Below are 12,177 nucleotides of genomic sequence, written 5' to 3'. Positions count from 1 at the left end.
TACAGCTACCAACTTGCATTCACGATCCATCTTGCATTGTGCTTGATTCTTTTGCCTCTCAGTGTTTTCTAACTGAGTACTACGGTACGCACCGCGGCATTCACACAAATTGTCAACCACAGTAATATCGCAGCTTTGCCTTCCTGCTCCACATGACATTTCTTCTGAACACGTCTCTGTTGCTTGTAGAACACCTCCCACAATAGTAATTCTTTGCCTATTTTAGATTTGCACTTTTGGGTAAGACTTAACTTTAATTTATCACGTCTCCTTTTATCAAATTTCTATCACAATTAATAAATCATTAATGATTGTCTTGTAGCTGCTTTTGAATATATAAAAATGAATAGTTAATTCTTCAAATTTGTGGTGCAAAATTTTTTATTTATTATGATGTGAAATTACCAATGTAGAAGAAATTTTAACTTTTGAATGTACCATTAGTTAAGCATGGAAGAAAATCGAGAATGCTTTCCTATTAGGTTAACATGCTTTCAGCAGTTTCTCTAGAATAAACAACTTTTTTTTTATTATTATTTGGGGCATCCATAGATTTATGCTGAGTTTGTTGATGTTCTATAGGAATTCTTGCAAGATTTGCTTACTGTTATTTATGTTGGGTGTATTTTTTTCCTTGGCGATCTTATTCATCTCTCGGTGAGATAAATGTTATATGATTTGGTGGGGTTGGTTGGTGAGCGTTTCTTAGCTCATCTTTCATTATTAGTGCTCTAGAATAACAATTTTAAACTATGTTGGCATTGATGGGAGCATCGGATTAAGTTTACTAGGAATTTTAATTCAAGTAAATAATCGTTTTGGATGATTGTAGAGTTAATTTGGATTTAAGTTTAAAAAAATTATCTTCTGTCCATCTCATTTTCATATTATTGGGCTATTGCTACTGTTTGTTGATTGAGTTGAATTTAAATTTAGCTCAAACTTCTCCCCTTTTGGTCAAGCATAAGATGTCGCAAAAACAGCAACCTAACCAGCTATATTTTTCTCTTAACACCCATGCCAGTTCTTGTAATACATGATTGACTAGGTGGAAAAGCTATCAGGCTGAATTATCACAAAATCCAAAACTCTTTTAATGACCATGAAATTGATTCATCACAACTATCCGTATGAAAACCTATGTAATTAAATTCATCCTGAATAAAGTAAAGCTTCTAATCAGCATCATTTTTGTTAATGCATCAATTCTTTTTGATATATATATATATATGATAGGATCCTTCTTTTGAGGTTTTAAAAATGCACAACAACAAAAACACTATTGATGGAAAAAATCTAAATACTTCAAAAATGCACAACCTTCGTTTTTCCCAAATTTAGATTAATTGTTATAAAATATCTAGTAAGTTATAAAGCTTAGTATTTCAATGCACATGGAGAGAATACTTTGTCATGTTGATTCTTTGAACATACACGAGTATCAACATTTTAATGGATTTGTATACAACCATAAGCAATAAACATGAATGTTCTTAAGAAATGAAATAGTATCGAGTCAAGTATCCAAACATTTAGTGAATTATGCTAAGTCTAATTATACTTTCATGATCTATTTTTATACATAGTTGCCATAGCCCCTGAAATATCATGTGATTGTCTAAGTTTTAGCTCACACACAAGACAACGTCTCAATCCACTAGCTCTTTTGCCACTTCATATATAGGTCATCATAACTTGACAACACATACCCTTATTAGCCTTCTCTTAATGTAAGTATAATAAAGTATTTTAAAATATGCATAACAATATTATGAATGTGTTATCAATATTTGCCAGAGTAACCACCCTATCTGTCGGATACAACCCTCGAGGGGAAAATAGGACGCAGGCAACTGTCCTCACAAATTGAAATTAGAAAATAACCTAAGTTAAACCCTAAGGCATAGAAACATATTTAAATAGGAGAGGGATGGGCGGGAACTGAAAACAGGGAGAGAAAATTCCCGCCTAATAAAAAGATGGGAGGGGGGCGGTTCATCCCCCCCTTTTTCGTGGACTAGGTCAATTGGTTCAATTTTTTTAGGAAAAGCGTCAATGAAGATCATACTAGAATCATAGTAAATCACACAAAGGGAGAAAAAGGTTGGTAGAAGAGCACTAAAGAGCTAGGAGAAGAAAATATCTACTATTAGACAAGTTAATATAGAATAAGAGGAGTAGGGAACCAAAAGTTTGGATCTCTTTGAGATCGTTTATTTATAAATAGGGATATAGGATTTAGATCACTTCTGGAAAAGGTACTGAACAAACTATGCATACCATAAAAATTTAGAAGGAATCTAGAAAAAATAGGAGGCGAACAGACTTGGGCTAGGATTGGTTTCTCATGGTCGAGTATAGAGGAGCATATGGGTCTCCTTGTGATGATCACCCAATATCTCTGTGATCTGGGCTCATCTAGCAAGTCTACTGAGGATATTGAGCAAGCCCTTGTGCACTTAAGTTGGGTGCTCCTTTATTCTGTTGACTGGCTTGTCCTTCTAGGACTAGACTAATATGTTTGTGTGCGATCTGGTTAGCGACTTTGTCTAGGACCCAATTAGTGAGTATGCTTGGAGAGCTCCCTTCTGGGAACCATCTGGTGAGTTTGCCTTAAGCCCGACATGATTAGGTCATCCTTTTGCCTATATAGATGTTAAATTTTATAAGCATCTTTTTAAATCTTTTTTTTGTATATATTTCACATGTAATAAATTTTTAGACTTATTTTTTAATCTTTTATATATATATATATATATTTCACAATAGAAGTGGGGTGGAATTTTAAGTTCATTTTAATTTTAAATTTGTATGTTTCTTGATTATGTGTTACACTACTTTGATGGACTGAAGTATGTGTTGCTCTTTGGAAAGATTATGGAGCTTTTTAGTTGGGAAAAGATATAGAAAAGTTGTATGAGATGGCCTAAAAGAAAGCACAACTCACACAATACGACGCACATAAAACTCAAATAAAACAAAGATACATAAAAGTAAAAAATAAAAAATCCACAAATTGTGCAAAAGTGCTAGGGTCGTCACACTTTAGTCCTTCCTCTGCCTCTAGTTCTTGGAAGTGAGTCGGCTAACAAATTGGAAATGTGAGTATCATTGTCTGTAGTAACTAAAGTATCATCCATCAGATTTCTAAGCTCAAGTAGGTCTTCATTTTTCTTCATTTTTCTTCTTCCTCCTTTCCTCCTGGATGTGTAGACTTGTCATTCCTCATCCGATGATTAACTCATCTGATTAGTAGATTTCAACGTTGGTCGGACAGGTGTAGGTCGTTGCACATCACGATCCTCATGAGCCTGAGTAACATTAATAGCTTGCTCAACCTCATGAGACGGTAGTGAAGCAATAGAAGTATTGCCACCTGTATTATCAGTGGTATCTAGGGCATGTGGGGTCTGAAGACTCACCCTCTCCCCTACGATAGGAGGTTCCAAAGACAGGGGAGCTACAACTGGGGACTGAAAGATTATCATATTGCCTGCGAGAATAATGACGTCATCCGGGGTATTTTTTTGATGATCAATAGTAATATTGTCAATAACTTGGAGCTGATCAGGACGAGATGAAATCGCTGCCTCTGGCGGAGCATTATGTTTTTTTTTTTGTCTGAGTTAGGGGTGTAAATGGTAACATTAAGAACTGGAGTGGTCGAACATACAATAGTTTGAAGAAAAATGCTCAACCACTACCTTTTGTCAATATCCATGATGTTGTGTGCCCAACCAAATTTTTTTAGAGGCGGGTGAAGTGATGTTTCTTTCGATAAATACTCTAGCTTCAGATGGACGAGAACAGATTAATGGGTAGAATGTATGTTTTGAGTGGCTTATCATAAGCTGAGGCAATAGTGTACGACACTTTTTGAGTAAAATAATGAAATTTCATAGCAGGGAGGTGAATCCAAACTGGAATGATTGGCAGTTCTGTTTGTGGGTCAAAATTCACAGATCATTTTAGAATTTTCATTGTTCTGTTATCAATCCAGATTATTCTTCAAGCAAATAAACACGTGTAATCCTCTTCATTTTTTAGTTGTATAAGAATGTGTTTTCAATCTAACAGTCCAATTTTTCACTTCCCAACAAGGTGCATAAGCTCAATTTTTTTACGAATCAACTCCATTTTGGGATGGTCATACAGAAATTTTGCGACCAAATTCATTTGACAAGAGGAAACAAGTTGATTACCTTCAACTTCTGTAAAAAAGATGGCAGACTTCCCATTCTTCCTACCAGGTTTTTTGATATCTTCTGCCCACTCAAATGAATGAGGGAAAGAACACGATTTAGGTGTACCTGAGGCGTGGACACCCGCAAGTACAGCAGCATAAGATCTATCGGAAGCAATGGAGGTGCGACATAGTAGAGCAGATAGCGGAAACCCAAAACAGGGAGTAGTAGGAGCGGAAGCCCCTGCGTTCAGCTCGAGCCCGAGGACGACGCAGGAGCAGAGCGACGCAGTCAACGAAGCCTGACGCACGAGCAGAGATGCACGAGCATAAATGAAGCCAACGTACGACAGCGGCGACAACATCGAGAGAGTTAGATCGAAGAGAAGTAGTGGAGTAATAACGAGGGATCATCATGGTGAAACCCTAGCAGAGCGTAAGCGGGAGCACCATATATATATATATATATATTAAAAGAGTCTAAGGCTCGACGCACGAGCGGAGACGAAGAGCACAAACGAAGCCGACTTGCGAGCAGATACGCACGAGCAGAAACGAAGCCGAAACAGGGAGCAGAAGCGGCGAAGCCCCTGCGATTAGCTCGAGCCCAAGGACGACGCAGTCGACGAAGCCTGACACACGAGCAGAGATGCACAAGCATAAACCAAGCCAACGTGCGACAACTATGGCCCGACGCACCTGACACACGAGCGTGAGCGCGAGCGTGAGCGAGAGCACCATATATATATATATATTAAAACAGTCTAAGGGCTAATATATTAAAGAGGAAAAGATACAGATATGTTGTATGAGTTGGTGCAAAAGAAAAAACCCAGCCCACACGTACAACACACAAAATCTTAAAACAAAAAAAGGAAAGATACATATATGATCAAAAACACCAAAACTTTCAAAGTGCGCAAAAAGTTAGGGACGACCCAATTTAGTCTTGCCTGTGTCTCTTATTTTCGGAAGGGAGTCAGCTAACAAATTGGTGAGGTGCATACCGTTGCCCGAAGTAACCAAAGTATCATTCATTAAATTTTTGAGCTCAAGTAGGTCTCCAATCTTCTTCTTTCTCCTGAATGTGTAAACCTGTCATTCTTCATCCAAAGATTGACTCATCTGATCAGTGGATTGGTCCAAAGGTAGTCAGACATATATAGGTTGTTGCACCGCATGTGCCTGAGTAACTTTAACTTCTTGCTCGACCTGACGAGGCGGTACCGTTACATCAGTGATAAGTTTTAGGGCAGGTGAAGCTCCCTCCGAACCTACATCATGAGCATTGTGTGGAGGTTGAATGGTTGACATATTATCTGTGAGGATAGTGGCATCTTCAGGGGTATTCTTTTGATGATCAATAGTGTCAATAACTTGGAGCAGATCAGGAGTTGGGGGGGAATCGCATCCTCTGGCAGAGCACTTTACTTCTTTGGTCTGAGATTGGGGTGTAGATGATGTCATTGAGAACTGGACTAGTTGAACATACGACAGTTCGAACAGTACGAAAGGAAAGACTTAATCACAACATTTTGTCAATATTCATGATGTTGTGTGTCTAACCAAATTTCTTCAGGGCAATTAAAGTAATGTCCCTTTTAACAAGTACTCTGGTTTCAGAAGGACATGAAAGATTAAAAGTAGGAATGTCCGTTTTGAGTGGTTTAACATAAACTGAGGCAATATAGTACTACACTTTTTGAGTAAAATAGTGAAACTTCGGACCATGGAGGCGAAGCCAGGCCCGTATGATTGGTGGTTCCGTCTGTGGGTCAAAGTCCACCGACCATGTCAAGATCTTCATTGCTTTGTTATCAATCCAGATCACTCTTTTAGTAAATAAGCACGTATAATCCTTTTCATTATTAAGTTGAATAAGGATGTGTCTTCCATCTAGAAGTTCAATTTTTCACTCAACAAGATGCATAAACTCAAATTTCTTACGAATAAGCTCCATTTTGGGATGACTACAAAGGAATTTCTCAATCAAATTTAAACAACAGGAGGAAACAAGTTGGTTACATTCAGTTTTTGTAGAAAAGATGGCATGTTTCTCATTCTACCTTCCAGGTTTCTTGATGTCATCTACCAACTCAAACCAAGGGAATGAGCACACGATTTAGGAGTTCCTGAAACATGGTCACTCGCAAGGGTAGCAGCATACGATTTGTTCAAAGTCATCACCAAAAGAATGCGGCGTGGCGAAAGAGCGGCGAAATCCAAAAGGGGATCAACTGTAATCCCTACAAGTCGACAAGAGGGAGGATGCGGAGTGCGGAGCTTTCTGCTCGAGCCCAAGGAAAGACTCTGCACACAGGAGACGTCTTTCAAAGTAGCGAAGACGACGAAGGAAATAGTCCTTCCAAGCGGGGGATGAAGGACTGCCGCGAGGAAAGAAGCGGATCTTTTAATCGGCGACAACGAGGAAAGACTACGGAGAAACAAACCTTCCAAACGAGACGTCGACGAAGGACCAGACACAACGAGACAGACCAGAGGAAAGGATGTCATACAGTCGTTAGGGTTCGCCATGAGGCGTAACCTTAGCAGAGCCGAGCGTGGGAGAAGACTCCATCATGCCCTAACTATATTTATAAAATTAATTTTTTGAGCTGGAATGTTCTTTGTCAATTGTTAGTATTATTACATGGGAAATTAGATGGATTATAAGCTTCTGTTGCGAGTTTTATCGCTTCAGCACAGGGCAAACATTACCAATATATTTAGCGTGATTTAATTTTAATTGAAGTTTTGAGAGACACTCTTATTTGCTAACTATAGTTTTTTTTAATTCCATCAGATGTAACACAATATATTTTCCATGTCGATATGTTGTGTAAGAGAATGTTCCCATACTTATTTTTTGTAAGCTTGGTAGCTTTTAAAAAAAGTTACATCGGTTTTTTAATTTTAAAAAATTTCATTTCAACGCATTCAACTTTCGTTCTTGAAGTGCCTTCTAAATTTTATAGGACAACTATCTCGAGGAAGCTATGAAAATGAGGAATCTGCTTGAAGAATTCAGGGGCGATTATGGTATTCGGGCTCCTACAATTCTTGGCTTGAGGGAGCATGTTTTCACTGGAAGGTTTTATGTTTGTTTTTATACTGTTTACTATTTATATCTTCTTTTCTTAATAATTTGAGCATCTGATTTCCTTTTCAATAGTGTGTCCTCGCTGGCATTGTTCATGTCAAATCAAGAAACGAGCTTTGTTACTTTGGGTCAACGAGTTCTTGCATATCCTTTGAAGTAAGTGCATTATTCTATTTTGTCCTTTCTGAATCTTTTTATTCTCTGATTTTTTTTTAATGATAATTTTTTTGTTCTGTTTTTGTTTAACTTGTTTTAACTTCATAAATGCATCCAAATCTGAATTTAAAACTGTAAGATTACTAGCTTAATTTTTTTTAAGTACACTGATAAATCTCAATGAAGATACCTCGTTCGATGGTCACGTTTATAATTAATCAAGCTAGCTACCAACTAGGCTACAAAGGAGTGTGCCTTTATTATTTGTTGTGCTCTTAAACCCACCATAATATTGCAATGCATGGCATTGGTTAAATCTAACAGCTATTTTTGTGAACCTAATCTTTGTTGATCTTTTTCATGCAAGTGTTTGATTACTTGTTGACTAGTTCATTGTTGTTATAAAATTCCCAATTTTGACTAACATAAGTTAGTTTGCTTCTGATTTTATTTATCCGCTTTTTTAATCTAATTTAATCTCTTGCTTTTTAAGTAACTGTGACTGCATTATTTTGATAAAAATGTTGATTATGTGTTGTAAAAACCTTTACAGGGTCCGTATGCATTATGGGCATCCTGATGTTTTTGATAGATTGTTTCACATAACCAGAGGGGGAATAAGCAAGGCATCTCGGGTAATTAATATCAGCGAAGACATTTATGCAGGTATCTACCAGAAATAGTTAATTTTTCTTCATATTTATAAATTGGTCTATTGACAATATAAAGCTAGTGCTATGTTTTCTGGTTTTATTTTTTCTGATACTTTTGAAAATTCTTTACAAAATGAAAATGCCCCTAATGTTGATCTCTCTCTTTCTCTCTCTCTCTCTCTCTCTCTCTCTCTCTATATATATATATATATATATATATATATTTTTATTTTTATTATGTTCACCGGCGAGATCATATATATATATTTATTTATTTATTTTTTTTTTTTTTTGAAAAAGCCCAAGGGCTAATTTATTAAAACAAAAAAGATACAAAAATATTGTATGGGAGAGCTTAAAAGAAAACTCAACTCATACAAAACAACACACACAAAACCTAAATAAAGCAAAGAAACATAAAGATAAAAAATCAAAAAGCCACTAAAGTGCGCAAAAATGCTAGGGACGTCCCACTTTAGTCCCCCCTCTGCCTTTAATTCTCGGAATTGGGTCTGCTAACAAATTAGTAAGGTGAGTGTCATTGCCCAAAGTAACCAAAGTATCATCCATCAGATTCCTGAGCTCAAGTAGGTCTCCATATTTATTCCTCCTCCTCGATGTGTAGACTTGTTATTCCTCATCCGTTGATTGGCTCATTTGATCAATAGATTGTTCCAAAATTGGGTGGACAGATGTAGGTTGTTGCACAACATGATCCTCATGAACCTTAGTGACATTTACAGCTTGCTTGACCTGATGAGGCGGTAGTGAAACAATAGAAGTATTGCAAATGTAATAACGGTGATATGTTCTAAGGCAAGTGGGGTCTGAAGAATCTCCCTCTCACCCACGATAGGAGGTTCCAGAGAAAACTGAATGGTTGTAATATTGTCTGCGAGAATAATGATGTCTTCGGGGGCATTATTTTGATGATCATATTGTCAATAACTTAGAGTTGATCAGGAGGAGATGAAATTACTGTCTCTGGCGGAGCACTGTGTTTTTTTTGTCTGAAGTATGGATGTAGATGATGGCATCGAGAATTGGAGTGGTCGAACATACGACAATTTCAACAATATGAAGGAAAATACTCAATCTCTAGCTTTTGTCAATACCCATGATGCTGTGTGCCCAACCAAATTTCTTCAGAAGAAGATGAAGTGATGTCTCTTTCAACAAGTATTCTGGCTTCTGATGGACGGGAAAGATTAAAAGTAAGAATGTCCGTTTTGAGTGGCTTACCATAAGCTGAGGCAATTGCGTACAAAACTTTTTGAGTAAAATAATGAAATTTCAGACCAGGGAGTCAAATCCAAACCGGAATGATCGGAGATTTCATTTGAGGGTCAAAATTCACAAATCATTTCAAAATCTTTCATTGCTTTGTTATCAATCCAGATTATCCTTCTAACAAATAAACGCGTGTAATCTTCTTCATTAGTAATTTGTATGAGAATGTGTCTTCCATCTAACCGTCCAATTTTTCACTCCCCAACCAGGTGCATAAGCTCAAATTCCTTACGAATCAGCTCTATTTTGGGATGACCAGACAGAAAATTCCCAGCTAAATTCAGTCGACAGGAGGAAGAAAGTTGAATACCTTCAGCTTCTGTTAAAAAAATGACGGGCTTCCCATTCTTCCTTCTAGGTTTCTTGATATCCTCCTCCCACTCAAACGGAGGGAAGGAAAGAGCACGATTTAGGTGTATCTGAGGTGGTCGTAAGAGCAGCAACATACGATCTGTTCGAAGTCATCCCCAATAGATGGAGGCGTGGTGTTAAGAACAGTGAAGAAAGCAATGAAGAGCAAAGTCATAATTCAGAAAGTCCAAATCCAAAAAACAGGGATCATGAGCGGAAATCTTGCAAATTCAGCAGACGCCCTGTAGGCTGCAGCGAACGCAGCCCGCCCAGATGCGGACACGCAGAAGTGGACTACGCCCCTGTGAAAACACGTCGAGCAGAGCGCAGAAATGGACCCTGCGAAAACAACTCGAGCAGAGCGGCAGCAACAAAGGAGACGCGACACAGAAAGCGGAAGCGCCGCGACAAACAGAGCGACACTGCCCGCCGAATCCAAAGTTGTAGATGACACGAGAAGCCGACGAGGAAGGTTTAGCAGAGACGAGAGATATCGAAGAAACGCTAGGGTTCGCCGTGAGGCGAAACCCGAGTAAAGCGGAGACGACAAGAAAAGAGCTTGATATCCTTCTTTGTATATATATACATACGATACAAGTACAGTAATACCCTAACAAAAAGATACAAATAGACAATAAAACGTAAAACAAATTTAAAACATGCATAAAACAAGTAGCTAGGGACGAGCCAGTTTAATTATGTCTCTTCCTCTAATTTTAGGAGTCATATAACAAACTTTGAAGAGTCGTGTCATTGTCAGGAGTCACCAAAGTATCATCCATTAAGTTTTCAAGTTTGAGTAAGCCTCTAGCCTTCTTCTTCCACCGAGAAGTGTAAATCTGTCATTTTTTATTTGAAGACTGACTCATATGATTCTCGATTTGATTTGATGTTAGCACTGCAGTAGGAGGAAAGACAGTCGTTCCGCGACAAGTTCCAGTGTATGTGAAGTGTGAATTGTTACCTCTGCACCTGATGCTTCCTGACTAGGATCTGCGGGACTATCCTGATTTTCCGTTTGAAAATTGGAACATTATCCGTTATAGTATAGTCAGGAGAAGGGATCCCAGGGGCAGACACCAACTCCTGTCTTGTGGGGATTCCCTCAGGTAAATTGTCATCAGGATTGCTGAGAGCGCGTTCAGGCACATGAGGTGCACTAGTAGTGTGTTCCTGCTTTTGACTATTGGTTCTCAACTATGGGTGCAATCTAAAGCATTTGTTCTGCGAGTGTCCAAACATCTTGCAGTGCTTGGAGTAGTATGGTTTTTGTTCAATAATGATTTTTTGTCAATAACCATTATTAGCAAATTCAAGCCAGACTTCTTCTATATCTGGTAGTGTAATACCTCGTTCAATCAAAATCCTTGCAATAGAAGGCCTTGAGAAATGAACCGTAGGTAAGTCTATCTGTAAAAGTTTTCCAATGATAGTCTCAATAGCATATAAAATAGGTAGGTCAAAGAAATGAAGCTTGAGTTCAGGTAATGAGAACTAGATAGGTGCGATTGGGGGTTCTTGACTAGGATCAAAATTGGGAGTCCATTTGAGCAATTTCATATGTTTGCCCTCAATTGTGATGAATTATTTTGAGAAAATTATCATGTAATCATCTTCTGTGCTCAACTGTATCATAACATGCATTCCGTCGAAATGACCCACCTGTAAATCACCAACCAGTTTGAAATCTTCAAAAACGTTCCCGATGATTTCTATGTTAGGGCAACCTAATTGGAACTTTCCAACTAGTGTAAATTTATATTTTCCTGCACGAGTTGAAATTTCAGCGTCAGAAAAGAAAATTACTAGTTTGCCTGTCTTTTTTTCTAATTTTTTTATGACATTGCAATCGTCATTTCCTGCAACAGAATCATGACAAATCTGCGGGAATATCGCACTATCTGTGAGGTGAAAAGGGGAGTTGTGTTTGTGAACCAACTGCGAGGTGAAATTGCTGGTTTGTCCGCCTTTTTCTCTACTTTTTTTATGAAATTGCAATCGTCATTTTCTACACCATAATCATGGTAAATCTGCGGGAATTTCACACTATCTATGAGGTGAAAAAAGGAGTTGCGTTTGTGAACCACTATAACATAGGAGAGTTTGGCAGGGTTATCACCGGCGAGGGCAGTGACATAGGAAAGCTTTGAGTCTATTACCGCAGCCAGTGCCAACCTGAAGCACAGTGAGAAGCCGCACGAGTGTCGAACGGCTCTGTCGCAGACGGCAGAGGCAATGCCAAGCAGACCGGGCGTCTCTGTTGTAGAGGAGACGCATCAGAAGCAGGAAGGTGTCGAGCGGTTGAGCGGCTCTGTAGCAGAGGAGACGCAGCAGAAGCAGGAAGGTGTCGAGCGGCTCTGTCGCAGACGAGACGCAGGAACGAAGACGACCGCAGAATATGTGTGTGTGTGTGTGTGTGTATATATATTCAGCAGACGCCCTGT

General features: G+C 38.4%; 1 protein-coding gene across 1 annotated transcript in view; it reads left to right on the top strand.

Moving 5' to 3' along the window:
* LOC110039311 (callose synthase 10-like) overlaps positions 1-12,177 on the top strand; it is a 207,574-nt gene that overhangs the window by 151,930 nt on the left and 43,467 nt on the right. The window contains 3 exon segments of the mRNA XM_020744331.1: positions 7,159-7,274; positions 7,356-7,439; positions 7,993-8,105. Of these exon segments, the coding sequence (XP_020599990.1) occupies positions 7,159-7,274; positions 7,356-7,439; positions 7,993-8,105 (313 nt within the window).

Source organism: Phalaenopsis equestris, unplaced genomic scaffold (assembly GCF_001263595.1).
Source record: "Phalaenopsis equestris unplaced genomic scaffold, ASM126359v1 Scaffold000002, whole genome shotgun sequence".
NCBI lineage: Eukaryota > Viridiplantae > Streptophyta > Magnoliopsida > Asparagales > Orchidaceae > Phalaenopsis > Phalaenopsis equestris.
This window is presented reverse-complemented; position numbering and strand designations above follow the sequence as displayed.